A 16,149-nucleotide genomic window follows, 5' to 3' on the forward strand; every position below is an offset into this window, starting at 1 on the left:
CAATCAGGAGCAGAATGTTTATTTTGTGCTCTCTATGAAATGAAGGTTTTTAACAAATAACTGGAGCTAAGCAAGATTTAGGTAGAGAGATAACAACTATTGCCAGTTATTTATTGGCAAGTAATAGGTATGCTAATTATACTTCAGTCTTATGAGTAATGTAATTTTCTTCAATGATCTGTACTTTGTTAGTGTATATATAGTGAGATGACATATTTTAATCATAGTAGGACTAGAAAACTGTGAGAATCTTTGTGCTAGGAAAGACTTGATCGTGTTCTATGTTGGACACAGAGAAACAGGGATGCTCTAAGGCTGCATGTACCTTACTCCTAGGATGTGAGAGCAGAGGAGGAAGGAGATCCTGGGCCTTCCAACCCCACTTCCAATGTTCTATCTTAATCCACAAGCAGAAGTTGAGCTAAGCCATCAAGAAAAACAAGGTAGAGACGGTATCTACAACTACAGCAAGAAATTGACAAGGAATTTTCTATCAATGGGGGAAAAAAATAGACATACCCCTAATTGGGTGAAAGCATAGCATTCACAAATGACTCGTTTAATAAAGAAGTAACATAAAACCTCATGTGCACCCGTCCATAGCCTAAAGGATTTCAAAAATTAAGTATCCAGGATTTTTCTCAAATTGGTTTGATGGGGGAATACGGCAGAGACTCTCAAAGAGGGAACATATCAAATTCACTTGATGGGCTTTTAAAAAATACATCCCTAGGAGAATTCCCTTGCTTTCATGGGAGAAAGAGGGAGGAATGAGGAGGGGATTCCAAAGGCTCAGGGGCCCATGAGGTGGGTGATACAGAACCTGAATAAGCCCCACTAGTGATAGTATCCCCAATCCACTGCCTCAAGCTGCCCAGGGGATTAGGAGGCTGGTACAATCTTGGACATAGAGGATCCATAAAATGCATGTTTTTAATGTCATGTTCTAACAAAAATAATAAAAACAGCTACTTTTCATTGAGCTCCTCTGTGTGCAAGTCGTCACATTTAGCATTTCACAACAGCTGTCACAATGAACGCTCTTGACTACACTAGGCAAGTCCTCCCGTCCCCCTCTTACAGACGAGAAGAGTGAGGTTTGCAGATGTGAACTCATTTGCCACACAGCTGGTCAGACAGAATGGGTAAGGGAGTTTGTCCAGTGGCTTCCATCCAGACCTTTCCACCAAGCCTGGTAAGTGGCCTGGGACAGCCCAGGCACTCCTTCCACAAAGGCTAGATGGGCAACATTCCTGGGTGCCAGTAAATACCCAACAACGTGGAGATGGTGGCAAGGAAGCAAAGACGTATCTGTTCCACGCCCTCCACCTCAGTTTCTCCAGAAAACACACAGGTCATCTTTGTTGATGTCCTGTTGACCCTCCTCCCTACCTACATGGAATCCGTGCCACATGCTGGATGGTTAGAGGCCCACACAGCCTGAGAGCTGCAGAAAGCAGCAATACAAGATACAGTATTTTGTGTGTTTCTTGGAAAGCCAGGGCCACCTGCTCCGACAGCAAGCTCCAGACTCATGTTTTCCTGAGTGTGTTGGAGAACAGCCCTTGCTGTACCCCAGTGTGCACAGACGTTCCTAAGGGGCTGGTAGAAAAAACACCCCAGGGGTTCTGATTCTGGGGATCCTGAAACAGGATCCAAAATGCTCATTTCTCATAAGCTCCGGACAGGAGCTGGTGCTACCTTCCTTGGATCTCACTTTGAATAACACGATTCCAGAATCTTCTGGCTTAGAGAGGGTTATGGAGGGGCAGTGAATGGAAACTGTGTGTTCTAGACTTAAAGGGCATTTAAATGAATACTTTAAGAAATTTAATGAGCCGATAACTTGGTCTTTGTTTATTTGGTTGGGGTTTTCTGCTTGGTGACTGTGTGACCACTTCAAGTCATTATATATTTTTTATCTCAATCATTATCTCAAAGGGAGCTAATTTTTAGAAACTCAAAGCTTCTTTATTGGTCTCGTTTTCTCAAAGATAAATGATCACTCTGCAAATGCAAAACATTGTCCTATTGCACTTAGTGTGCCCTGGGCCAGATGGGGACAGGTCAGCATGGACCCTCCATGCTCTGTGCAAACGATGAAGCAAGGCCCAACTTCCAAACAAATGCCCAGAGTGAGGCAGGGTGTGGGGTCAGGTGAAAGAAAAGGGAAAGAAATGCAGCCTACCACTGTACCTTAAAACTAGAATGAGTCCAATTATTTGTACAAAGAAAAAGGAATGAGAAATGGAAACGGGAGACAAAAAAGAATGGAGAGAGAAAGGGAGAATTTATTCAGACACAGCATGTCCCTCGAGAAGCTGGACAAATCACAGCATATGCCTGAACTGCATCAAGAATGAAAACAGAAGACTAATTATTTTGTTCCTGTCCTCTAGCAACCTGTCAGTAAAGATCTCACCCAAAAGAGGAAGCTTCATTCTCCTGGGTATGAGTTGCAAAGCAGAAAGACCTCTGGGGGCTCATATGTGTGCACAGATACACACTTGTACACACACACACACACACATACCCCTTGGGGCAAATGCGTGCACAACTCACAGACACCAAGTCTGATTGTTAGTGGGAAAAGATGCCAAATTAACATACATTAGAAACCCTTCCTAGTTAATGAAGCCATCAGCAATTTCAAGTTCAGTTACAAAGAAAAAAAATGAGCACTTAGCTAGTGGTTACCTCCTAGGCCTCCTTGGGTGCCTTTCCTCTTTGTATTGCATTTGTAAACAAATATGATTGGAAATAAAACTACTCCAAATATTTGCCTTCCAGATTTTTTTTTAATTCTAAACCTTAAGAAATAGCAAAGTTGCTTTCCTTTTGCCTGAGATTTGAGCCCATGAACTGCTCTGCCAAGGAGGTACTGTGCCAAGGAGGGCAGAAGCCTGGAACAGGGGCACCTCGGTCCCCCTTCTGGTAGCTGGAGCCATTTCAGCTTTGAGGCAGTTTTACATAAGCCTACAGGCAGCGCTGAGTCAAACCACCTGCTGTAGGTGATTGGTTACTGTCCAGCCCCCACATTTGCTACAGAACACCCCAGGACAAGGGGGTAGAACTGGATCCAGCTGTAAATACGAGGTAACAGATTTTTCAAGAGGCTAAATAGTACTCCATCAAGGGCACCCAATTATCCAGTAGCAGAGCTGGGTCAAAATCAGGAACATAGATTTGACTCTCAGTCAGTGCTATTCATTTAATTGTTCAAATACCTGTTCTCCGGTGAACTGGAAACCATGCTCTAAACTAAAAGCAGTCCTTGTGCTCCAACACTTCTAATATGGACAGGACAGAATTTAAGAGGGTCGATGAATGTCAGGATTCCATTTGAAATCTCAAGGCCACCTACAATGTGGTCACACACTCTATTTTTTTCTTGTATTATTCGTATACATGCCTGTCTCCTCGGACAGCTACATTCTCCACCAGGCATGAACTGTGTCCTGTTGATTTTTGTGCCCTATCCCAGCTGCATAGTATAGATTTTGTACATAATGAATACTAAGTACCTCCTTTAAAAAATAAATGAGTGGCCAAAACATCTAGGCAGAGGAGGGATAACAAAGGTATTCTATAATTATCCAGATTTTCATGGAATAAAAATCTTAGGGAGGACAGCCGCCCACGTGTGGAGAATTGCCAGGGAGTGGGTTCCAGACTAATGCATGTTTTCTAGAGCTCAGTCATTCGGGGACTCTACTTTCTACTTCTTAGGATGTTTTCTGTCTTAATTGAAAGCTCTGCACACATCTCATCAAAGCCATCCCTCCTAAGGGACTAGCACATGTACAATCCCCTTGGGAAAGCTAATCAGTCCTGATTGAGTCACAACTTCAACCCAAATTCATTAGACTTTTAGAAAGTTGTCAACACCCTTCAAAGTAAGCTGGCCTCTAACTCCTCTGTAGCCCCACAGAGGGGTAAACATTCATGTTCAAGTTCTAAAAGCTTGAGATTCTACCAGTGATTCTTAACAAGGACTCCTTTCTTCTCAAGGACATTCATTCCACTGGCTTTTTATTCCAAACTAACAGAGATAAAAACAGAAAATCAGATTCCAAGAAAGATCATAGAACTTCAAAGCTCAAAAAGCCCATTTCTGTCGTTATTTGACAAAGAAGCAAATTGGTGTCAGCTTGAGACTCCTTAGCCAAACCCCATCTCAGAAAAGTGTCCTTGCATTCCTGGAAAACAAAAGCATCTCTGACAGACGCAGAAACAAGTATCTTCAGATTAAGAGACACTGAATTGAGCAAATAAAATTAAACCTCTTAAATCTCCAGGTATTGCCACTGCCACAATACAAATGCACCCCAAGCTTCCAGTACCTAATTTCACCTCCATAAACTTGTCTATAAGGGCTTAATATTAATCACTGACTACAAAAATTTGCAACCTTATGCTCAAGGTATAATTTATTTTACATTTGATAAATTTTTAAAAATCATTTTTTAAAATTACCACCTTATCCTTATACATATCTTTGAACAGAGAGCCCAGAATCCTCTAAAGGCGTCTGTTCACTTATGAAGTTTCTCATATGCAGGTGACAGGTAGCAAGCAGGTATTTCTAACCCCATTTTAGAATGAGGAAACAGCCTCAGGGACTTGATCTAAGTGAATCCATTGTGAGGCGGAAATAGAAATTCAACTTCAGGATGACCTTGAATCAAAACCAGCCAGAAAAGGCAGCATAAATTGGTAGTGACACTTGTTTTGGCAAATTCAACCCCAGAAAAATCTTCAGAATAGCCTCATTTAAAAAAAAGAAAGAAAGGCATTACTGTCGAATCCTAAATGTTATCATACATATGCCGTTACCTTGCTAAATTCATGGCGTAAGCTTGCTGTGTGGGGTTTAGCCATATGGTATGTATGCTGTATCTATGCTGCTTTATTTTCCTGTCTAAGTACAACCCATGGAATACTAAAATGACTATTTGTCTCACGAAATTACTTGTTACAATATGTGCTTATTCTTAGATTATGCATTTTATTTTAAAATCAATTCAAAAGAAGTTTATTAAGAATCAAGGGCAGAGTCAGAGGAAACTCTTCAAGTGGAAAGAAAAAAATCACTCCTAGAGACATCTTCTGAAGACCAAGGGTCTCCATCAAGACCACCCACCTATATCAGGCTGACTTGGAACTGGGGACAGGTCTGACTCCCACCCAGCACCTTTAACTTAATTGTACAAACCATGTTCCCCAGTTAGGTAGAGTCAACAGCCAAACACCCCTGCTCCCAAACCAGTCACTGACATGACTGACATGACACATTAAGGGGAACACCAAATGCCTACCTGAGACCTTCCAAATCTTACAGCACCCCTTTTTTTCTTCCCCATCCCTGCTGTACAACATCCTGTTATTTAATGACACTGGGACTTCAAAGCCCAACAACTTTGGACTTGCTCAGAAAGAAAACAGAGAAAGAGCTGGAAAGTTGGACTGATAGCAAACTCCATCCCCATACCACAACAGGATAACTCTCTCTGTCTTTGCAGCAAATAAAAGATACCACAGACAAAGAGGAAATGGGAGAGGAAGAGGGATAGCAGAGGCTGTGTTCCAGTCAGAAACTGGGGGCTCGATGCAGCTGAGGCAGTCATCCCTCAAAACAGAACAAGAAAAGTCAAAATTCTATCTTGAGTAAATACCGAGCCCAAGATTCTTCAATGACCTGCAGAGAGGTCATTTAATTTTATAAACAAGATCCATATGGAACATAGAGTCTCTCAGACCATGGAGTCCATCACTCCAATCCCCTAAACTAAACTCTCTTTTGTTAAAATTGCTGATTGAATAAAATTGCTGATTGAATATTTCTGAAATGTCCTCCTCTCCCTCAAACACCACTAAGATTTGCTCAGGGGAACACCTAGGCACAAGAGGGGACAAATGAAGATCATATCTGGATTTTTTTTTTTTTTTTTTTTTTTGTGTGTGGTGCTGGGGATTGAACCCATGGCCTTGTGCATGTGAGGCAAGCACTCTACCAACTGAGCTATACCCCCAGCCCACATACCTGGATTCCTGCAACTCAACTGCTGTAACATGGAATATGGTAGGACCATACTTTGAATCCAGAAAACAGATGACCTTCATCTCTCTACACGTAAATTATCCATTTTCTTATCTTTGTGCTCCTCCAGAAGGCTTTGTGAGTAGGGGACCCACACAGGTCTGGACCGCCTCACCCAGTACCTGGCGCCCCAGAGGCATCTATCTGGTGCAAACTTTTATTAAATGAATGACTCGCTGAAACGTGAGGCCACCTGAATTCTACTTACATTTATGAGAAAGAAGCACGTCAAAGGAATCTGCCCACCTTGTAGCTTCTTCTGTGGATAACCTCCTAGGAAAGAAGAGACACCACTCTTGAATATTTCTGAAATGACCTCCTCTCCCTCAAACACCATTGAAATTTGCCCAAGGGGATAAGTAGGCACAAGAGGGGACAAATGAAGACCAGACCTGAATTCTGCAATTCAGTGGCTATAAATTTGTGCACTCCTAAGTGATGGTTGGAAAAACTTCAAGGTGGGAATTTGGGAAATTCTGTATATCAACTTTCAGTCTAAACAATGAAGTGAATTAACTGGTTTAAAGACATCAAAGTAACGGTGGAAAGAAACTGGTCTTAGAGTCAGAAAAGTTAGGCTCAGCTCGTGACTCCATCTCTGACTGTCACCTTGATATCTTCCCCGCTGAAACAGAGATAAATCATGCCCATTTCTGAGCTGTGTGAGGGTTAAATGAGGCGACACCTGTGACATCACTTAACACAGTGCCTGCACAGAATAGGCGGGGAATCCAGATCATCTGAATCTAAGCATATTTTTAGAGTAGGTTTGAGTGTTTATTTCCAAATTGAGAGCTCAGATTGACAACTAAGTAGAACCAAGAAGTATCCTTCGCCACCCACAGCTTTGTGAGTGATGGGGGGTATGGTTTTCTTTGGAGGAAAAGGAGGGTTCCTATTCCAACATCGCTAAGCCATACATTCCTTTCACTCATGCTCAGGGATATTAAAGCAGCTGCCAAGAGGCAGGAATTTATTGTCCTGTGGCTTATCTGGTCAGCAACCAGAAAAGAATGGGTTATATAACCCCATGGTGGGCACCCCGCAGTGGGCACCCCAGGAGCGCTAGGCCGCCATACTACTCACTTGAGAGCACGGTTGGGTTTGTCGGGAAGAATAGCTGTGAAATCACTACATGAGTCTGACTTGTGAGACAGGCAGCCCAGTCGAGTCCTCATGCCTTTGTTCCTGCAACAAGCACGGGGGCAGAAGGACGGGACTGTCACGATCATAGTTGTCAGCTCCAAAGGGCCCCTGGAACTGCGGCTGCAGGAGCCAGCACTGTCCCCCTACCCCCAGGGGACCCCTGAAGAACCAGAAGAGAGCACCTAGAGTCTAGGGCTCTCCTCCCTCCTTAATGTGACTGCTAATAGGTACCCTACCCTACTCTAGAGGCTTAATGCTTTTTAAAGCTGACACGGCAAGTTGATAGTAAGTCAATGAAGGTCATTAGCTTGGAAGAATTTCTAAATTAGGATTCTCTGTAGGGAAAGGAAATACAGTGGTGACAAAATAACAATCCACATTTTGCTTTCCTGCCAGGAGGGCAAAGTAGCAGCAGCAGCAGCAGCAGCTTCTAATTGCAAAACCCCAGAAGTAGTTCCACACCACCAGGGAAGGACAGCTTGCAGAAGGCAGAGTGCACATCAGAGAGTCAGGGCGCAAAGCCTAGGGCTTGGAGGCTGGTCATTTCCCTCTCGGGTTCTCTCCACTCATCCCACCCATAGATTATATAGGAATGAATGGCTGCGGACCTCAGGGATTGATGTCTACAGGGGAGCGGCAAGGCAGTTAACACAATCCACAATTAAGAACCAAGATCTCCTTCATTAGTTCTTACACTTGCTTAACTAAATTCCTGTATTCCTATTCATACTTTGGCTTATGTCAATGGGCATATTTAAATTTTTAACACTTTTGTTTAATTTCTCATACTTTTTATTTTCCGAAGGACCCACAAGGTAACAGGATCCAATGAGAAATTTTCCCACCGTTTCTGACTCTCAACATTAACCCTTATTTACCTTTTAACCAGGGGTTGGCAAACCAAAGCCCTCCAAGGTGCCTGTTTACGTACATAAAGTTTTATTGGAGCACAACAACGCCGTTTGTTTACATATTATCTAAAGCTGCTTTCAACGACAAGGGTGAAGTTAGGTAGTTAACCCAAACAACTGAAAAATATTTGCTCTCTAGCCTTTGACAAAATAAGTTTGCTAACCCCTGACCTTTATCCATGGTAACTCCTCCTGTTGAGGGCAAAGGTAAGTAGATGGGGTTTTGATCAGATCAGGGCTTCAGATTAACTTATAAAAGGAAATGCCACGTGCACATGGGTAACCAATTACCATGGAAATGGTCCAAATTACCAACAGAAATGGCCGTTTCCCCCATTGTAAGCAAGTCCTTTGGCCAGACTTTCTTTCCCTCCTTTTCCCAATCCTGGGTCTAGGCAGAGGCCTTAAAGATCATCCAATTCAATCACTTCCTTTGGCTCAAATGGGTTTCCATCCCTGACCCTGTAATTCTCTTTGTTCACAGAAATCTCATCCTACAAATGTCTTCCACTGAGTTGGCATTATATTTGGCAGGGATGGACAACATTTGTATGCTACAGCACATCTCCAAAGAGCCTCTAAGGGCTGGAACATCCAAGTTTCCAGAAATATTCTCTCTCCTGCAGAAAATTGGCCTGCACATCCCTGTTCCCATCTCTGATCTCCGCCGGACCACACCAGAGTCATCTACTGGCATTTCAAAACATCGGCGAGAGACATCGCCTCTCCTGAGACAGCAAACATCTCATGTGTCCACTCACTCTTACAAACCCCAGGGTGCCCAACAACAGCTATGCAAGCAGCTGATTGAAGTGGCTCTGGAGTCATCCAGTTCTGTGAATTCAAGTTAAAGGTCCCACTCATGCTGTACCAAGACGAAACTCGACTTCCAGCCAGGCAGTTCGTCCCAATGGCCTGGGGATCATTAGTCATAAAACAGTCAGGTACTGCCCCCGAAGGGCAATTAATGGACTCTCAAAAAGTGGCAAATTCACACAAGCCATTTAAGAAGGCTTAGCATGGGCCAATGTGAGGGGGGGCTACTTGTTACCAAGACAACGTGACTCTCCCAAACCACTGGAAAAAGTCTTCAACAAAATATATTCTTTCGGGGCTGGGGTTGTGGTTCAGTGGTAGAGAGCTCACCTAACACTCGTGAGGCACTGGGTTTGATCCTCAGCACCACATAAAAATACATAAAATAGGGCTGGGGCTGTAACTCAGTGGCAGAGTGCTTGCCTAGCATGTATGAGGCACTGGGTTCAATCCTCGGCACCGCATAAAAATAAACAAATAATATAAAAATAAATAAAATAAAGGTATTGGGTCCATCTATAACTAAAAAAATTTTTTAAATATTCTTTGGGGCAAAATGTTTTTTTTATTTTCCACTTTTCTAGCTGAGACCCAAGTTGTAATCTTTTAATAAGTTAGTTAGAGCTCAAATAATGGGAGAAACAAAGGTAAAATTTTAAGTTACTTAAAAAAGAAGAAGAAGAAAAACAGGTCATGGTGGCACAGGCCTGTAATTCCAGAGACTCAAGAGACTGAGACAGGAGGATCCCAAGTTCAAGGCCAGTCTTAACAACTTAGCAAGGCCCTGAGCAATTTAGACAAACCCTGTCTCAAAATAAAAAATAAAAAGGGCTGGGGATGTAGCTCAGTGGTAGATCATCCCTGGGATCAATCCCCAGTACTAATAAATAAAAAAATATATATTAAAAAATAAAAAGTTAGACTTTCCCCCGTCTTCCACCCCAGGAAATTACAGAGGTCTTAAATGGTTCCATACAAGCTCATGCACAGTCCCTTGCTCCACCCCACCAGTCACAGCCAAGAGGTCCTACCAGTCAGCGGGAGAGTGGAGCTAAGGCAAGTTCTGCTTGCAAAACCCCAGCTTTGCAAGAAGCACACAGGCAAGAGCAGCTCAGTCCACACAGAGGCCTGGGGGACAGAGGCAAGTGGACCACCCAGGGGCTTAAGGCTTGGGCCAGGCTCGCACAGCAGGGGAGGTGGGAAAGTGGAGAAAAGAGGAGAGGACAGGGACAAGAAAGGTCATGGATCCATTACCTGCGTGGCATCAGTAAGGCAGCCATACAGGCATCCGCTTACGGTTAACCCTTGGGCTGGTTTGCTGGGACGTCGGGGCAGCAAATAAGACTGCGGGGGTCAGGGATTTACCCTTTCACGTCCTCTCACCTAAAATCAAAGAATCTGCTGTAAGAGGGGCCACCCTCTCTCATCTGACTACACATTTCCTTCAGAGGACTATCCACTAATGGAGCACCTCCCCACACCCCAGCTCCCACAAATGCCTACTTGTCCTTAGCAGGGGTGACCAACCAAGGATGGACAAGAACAAATGGTTGGGTGGCTTTACTCCGTTGACCACTGGTAGGAAGTCCCTACCTCCCCAACCACTGGCCATCAACAGAAAGTGGGACACGTGCCTCCAGGGAGACACGGGCCTGACAAACCAAAAATCACTGTTCTCTTTCTCTTACTAGAGTGGGGCCCAAGTGACCAGCCAGGAAGGGAGGGGGAGGGGGGCAGCCCTTGCTCCAGAATAATGTGGTTGGCTGCTGCTCTGTCCCAGGTGGGAGTGTGTTAAGGCTTGGGAGATGGGAGCAGGAGGGAGGTTGGAGCAACTCCAAGGGAGCCCTCTCAGGGACCCTGCTCGCTCCTTTACAGGGATGACAGGCTCAGCCTGAAGAAATGAATATGCAAGTCACTCTTTCAGGCCCATATGGAGGTTGCGTGACCTTCCTCAGCCTGAGGACTGGCCTACTCTTGACCCGAGGAGGGAGGACAGGGGGCGGGGAGAAGAGGATACTGAGGTGGAAGGCTGATTGACTAGTTATAGTCTCTCTCCTGAGGGTCCCATTCTCAATACTTCAGGCCCTTTGTTCCCACAGAAGAGAACTGATAGGAAGGAACACGTGAAGAGAGCAGCCTATCCATAAAGGGTTCCCCTGGGGAACTCTGACACCAAACATAGAATCCATTTTCAAAGAAACCTAATTTAGATAGATAAGGCTCCTATGTGAGCTACGCCATTTAAATTATTTTGGTATTACCCTGAACATTTCACAAATACTTTTTTTAAATTGCTCCCCTAATAATACTATAATTAACAAATTTAAAAAGAATGCTTTGCTAAAACTAAAAGAGGAAAAAATTAGGTTTTATGCAAAGACTCATCCCCATAGAAATTGTGTTCCCCAACACTAGAAATACTTCCCCCAATCATTGTCCAAACTGGGCTTACACCTGCTTGCCCAGAAGTCAGGAAATCAAAGCCCTTTACAATGGTAAGGGCCCCTACAAATCATTCTTGGGGCACCTTGCTTATGGGATTCTCCCCCAGGAGTTGGGGAAGCCCCTGCCGGTGGCCTCCATTATCCTGGAGCTGAGCGCAACCAGAGACTACTACCCACATATGACAGGCAAGGTCATTTAGGGCAGGAGACCACTCAACCTCTGTTCCTGCCTGGTCGTCCTCCCATCCTCACTGCCAGCCCACACTGGTTTGCCCATGCTGTTCAGACACCTGTCTCTCTGTCTTCCAAATCCAGCTCTGCCCAAATTGCCCCTCAGCCCCGCCCCCCCACCCCCACTGATCCTTTGATGAGCTCAACCTTGAATTCCATTAAATGAGAACTAGGAATATACTCCAACCCAGCTGCTTTGACCATTTCGACACCTTGGGGCTCTTATCCCAATTGGTCCTAGACTTTTGGGGGGTGGAGGGTGGAATCAAGGGGTTGCCCAGAGCCCAGGAAGTTCAAAGATGTGATTGCACCCATAGGCGAGTATGCTCTGGTAAGTGAACACCACCTCACAGGTGACTCTGGGGCAGACAGGATGGGACATAATGGAAAAAAGGATACTCAAGGAAAAAAACAGGTTAAAAGAAGGGGAGAGAAACTAAGAGACTCAACTGGGAGAAAGCAATCAATATGCATGAAGAGGCAGGTTAATTAAATATGGATAATGCAATCGGTGCACACGGACACCCCAGGGAGGAAAGAGAAAAGCAAAAGCAATACTCACTGTCGTTGACCAGTCCTCATGGCCTGCAGGTCTTTACCAACTGGATGATGAGAGAGGCTGTGGGTTAAGGAGCTCTGAGGAAAGAGTAGAGCTTGCTTTTAGCAGTGAAGTCCTTGGCAGGAGAAGGGCATGTTTGCATGGACACAAGCTCGCGCACACATACATACACAGGCATGCGTGCACAACACACCTCCCACCACTTGAGCCAGGCAGCAAGCGGCCCTGCTGAAAGCTCTTCTCTCTGCTTGTCACATCCAGTAAACACTGAAGCAGCCTACACCCAGCAGGCGGCAGCTCGGCTCCCGGGCACGGTCTGCACGCCCATCCTCATTGGCAGGATGCAAGAGGTGCCCCTGAGCAGAGCTGACCTGGCACGTTTCCCGCACCTTCCTCCTCAGCCTCACTAACCTGCAGCTCCTCTGGCTGCAGCTCAGGGAGAAGTCTCCATAGCCCACAGCCGCCTCTCTGCACCCAGCGAAGAGTAGGTATTAACTCTTTCGGGCCACCAAAGAGCTGAAAATCAAGTGTCCAGAGGACCCTCTTCTAATGAGCTCTGCTGCTGGTTGAAGGCTCGTTGCTGCACAGGGAGCAGGGAGCATAAAGATCTTGCCCCAGACAGCTGCTGACAGCAGGAGCCAAGCCGAATCAAATCTCCTAATGAGCCAGGAGGAGGGGGGCTGTCTTGCTGGGTGTGATGTGATGTGATAAATGCAGAGAGCAAGAAAGCTACGGGGCAGGTCACACATCTAAATTCCACCCCCTTTCTCCCAGTTTCTATTGTGCTGCACTACCAAGCCAAACCACACAGCCCTGAAATTACCCCTCTCTGCCACATCTCATCTGTCCCCTTACTCTACAGAGGCACCTCTCCCCCAGCCCATTTCCACTCCCACCCCCCACCAGTGCCAACCAACGGCTCCCCACTTCTTAATGAGAAATTTCCACCTCCTCCGCCTCCCCAAACGTGCATATTTCCAACCCTGTGCTCCTGCCTCTCACCTGGTTTTTCCTACAGAAGAAACTCACCTCTCTCCCTCATCCATCACCTAGCAACTTCCCCTACTTGCATTTGTGATGGAGTGCGACTTTTCTCTTTGTTCTGCCCTATCTGCACACATCTTCCCTATTTTCTGTCTCTTTTCCAGTTTTTCTCCCAAGCCTCCTTACCCACCTGGATTTTCACACTGCCTGCTTCTGTTCCACAAGGAAGCCTTCCTGCTTGCCCCCGTACAGTGGTTCTCAAAGACTGGTGCCCAGACGGGCAGTCTCAGCAGCATCTGGGAATGTGTGGGACATGCCAGTTCTCAGGCCCCACCCAGACCCACAGCATCAGAAACTCTGGGGACCGTGCTCAGCCTTCCAGGTGATTCTGATGCAGGCTGAAGTTTGCAAACCACTGCTCTGGGATAAAGCTTGCCTTCTGTTCATTACATTCTGGGTTTCTAAGGCTGAGTCTTCATTTTCCCCCAGGAATCGACCAGTTCCAAGTACACCTAGACTAGCTGCAAGTCATTTCTGAAACCCAGCAGGTAACAGAAATCTCTACAGAAAGTAATGGTTTTATAATAAAGGTAATAGATTCCATTTGCTTAATCTCTTACAGTGCATAAAGGACACATACTGACACTCATCAATCACATGCCATGGTCAGAGAGGGTGTTATTATTCCCAAGTTACAGATGAAAAAAACTGAGGCTAATAATTGTAAAGTGGCTCTTTTCAAAGCAACGCAATGCATAAGAGGCAGCACAAGGAATTTGTGTCTTGTGACTCTAACAGCAGAGCTTTTTCTCCTACGTCATGCCACAACCCAGTCTTTCTGGGCAGATCTATTGGTGCTGAACCTATATTCTGACAGTGAATGATTCTGCCGCAACTATTCATTGCCTGATGATAGGATGAAATAAAAATTCTGATGCTAGCTCCATAGTGACTCATTGTCTCTCTCTGAAAATGGCCACAGTGCTTCTTGATAAGGCCAAGGAAATTTTGTGCTACAAAACAAGATGCAAAAGTTTTCCATTCCTTGTAACTCCTGTCTTGAACCCTGATGCTAGCTGGAATTTAGAACTTAAGCAGAAAGAGAATCCTTCACTTCTGGGCATTTTTTCGGCACAGTGTATGTAAGGAAACTGATACACAAATACACTGATAAATAAAAGCCCATGGATAAGCACATCCCTAGACTAGGATATATTTAAAACATAAGGTAAATTCACAGAGCTAATATTTAATGTGCATAGTTCAAGTTTAATAAGCATTTAGTATGGGCCAGACAATGTGATTCCCAAACCTCATACACTGCACAACCGTCAGTTACCCACTAAACAGGTACCATAAAGCAGATCACCTGTACAATAATCTGTGCAGGTTCCATTGCAGTTCCACACTGTGCCTGACAATAGTTGGTCCTTGAGTTATTTGATTCTCACAACAATTTTCAAGGTCAGCATCTTTATCAGCCCCTTTTACAGGTAGGAAAACAGAGACAAGTCATTTATAAGTGGCAGAGCGGAGGTCTGATGTCAAACTCAGTGCTGCTGTGCCCGTCACTTTAACACAAAGATGGCATCATGAAAACCCCCTCCTAGTCTCCCGCTGCCAAGTCTGATATCCAGGATGGAAAGGGATTGGGGAGAGAGGGCAGGGCTGCAGATGGGCTCAAGTCTCAAGTGGAAGCTGATCAATATTAACCAGCCATCAGAATCCTCAATTAGCCTTTAGAGAAATAATATAGTCACAGGAAGTCAATAAACCACATTGAAGAAAAGAATGAGCTTAGAAAGAGCAGAGAGACGAGAGTGTGTGGATATGTAGAACAGGAAGAAGGAGAGAAAATGAAAACCAGCCCAAACATTTAAACACTAGGGAACTCCAAAGCACCCCAGTTTGAGAAATACAGACCTAGTCCAGGTACCTTCTTACAGAACTCTAACGTAATATTCCAAAGAGATGGTGCATAAGGAATTCCAGGGGGATATCATCAGGCTGAACCTAAGGTTAAGTCCTCTAACATGGTCTTCTTCCCTGAAGGAAGGAGACAGGGAAAGACTGGTGAGTTTGAGTGCCAGGAGGTTGGAGCACATCCATTTGTCCTCTGCAGCCCCCAGGCTTACAGCCCTGGCCAGAAAGGTCAAGTTCTCCATTCTTTTCTGGATGCTGCTTCTGGCTTACTAGCTGAAGATGGCACAGGACATCCCAACTGGCCGCGATTCCTGATTTTTCCCAGAAACCTGAAGACAAGCCCCACTCTGATTCCTCCGGCTGCCCTGCACCCCTCTGCTCTTGCTATTTCTACAGCACTCCTCTTGGGAAACCTGCCCGCTCCAGGTGCACACTTCTGCTCCTCAGGTCTTCAGTCCTACTTCTAGGGAGCTCCAGGCTGTTCATCCAGAGATGTGCTGGACAGCTCCTCATGCCCCAGACCCGCAGGCGCCACTGTATGGGGAAGAACCACCCCTCTTCTCCCAATCCCCCATTCCTGCAGGACTCTCTGCTTGTTCCCGACATCACTTTACTCAAGTCCCTTGGGGTTAGACGTACAAATATTTCTGAATTCTTTTTCTCCGTTCCTCTGGTTGAATTGTTTTTAACATCTCTTCATTATATATTTGAAATACTTCCTAACTTCAGTCCCTCCCATCCATGGGCCCTGCAGTCAGAGGTTATGCAGCTCATAATACAGTGTGCATCCTCCCCTTTACAAGTTGGATCTCCCTGCCCATTCCTTCCCCAGCCAGCCACAAACCTCACACACCGCACAACCATCAGTTACCCACTGAACAGGCACCATAAAGCAGATCATCTCTATAATAATCTGTGTAGGTTCCATTGCAGTTCCATGCTGTGCCTAACAATAGTTGGTCCTGTTTACCCATCCAGCTTTATATCTCATTGTTCTCACACACACACACATATGCACCCATGCACCTGATTTTC

General features: G+C 45.2%; 1 protein-coding gene across 6 annotated transcripts in view; it reads right to left on the reverse strand.

Moving 5' to 3' along the window:
* The window catches only part of Rgs8 (regulator of G protein signaling 8), a 39,757-nt gene that overhangs the window by 16,298 nt on the left and 7,310 nt on the right, over positions 1-16,149 (reverse strand). Inside the window, exons 1-5 of one of the 6 annotated variants that reach the window (XM_058571382.1) lie at positions 12,619-12,835; positions 12,211-12,284; positions 10,228-10,356; positions 7,187-7,288; positions 6,309-6,373 (exon numbers count right to left, since the gene is read on the reverse strand). In XM_058571382.1, coding sequence (XP_058427365.1) covers positions 6,309-6,373; positions 7,187-7,288; positions 10,228-10,253 — 193 coding nt within the window. In that variant the 5' untranslated portion in view covers positions 10,254-10,356; positions 12,211-12,284; positions 12,619-12,835. The other 5 variants (XM_046419561.2, XM_058571381.1, XM_046419560.2 and 2 more) reach the window with 5 other exon arrangements.

This window comes from Marmota monax, unplaced genomic scaffold, assembly GCF_021218885.2.
Source record: "Marmota monax isolate L192 unplaced genomic scaffold, Marmota_monax_Labrador192_F-V1.1 WCK01_AAM20220418_F8-fsc00209, whole genome shotgun sequence".
NCBI lineage: Eukaryota > Metazoa > Chordata > Mammalia > Rodentia > Sciuridae > Marmota > Marmota monax.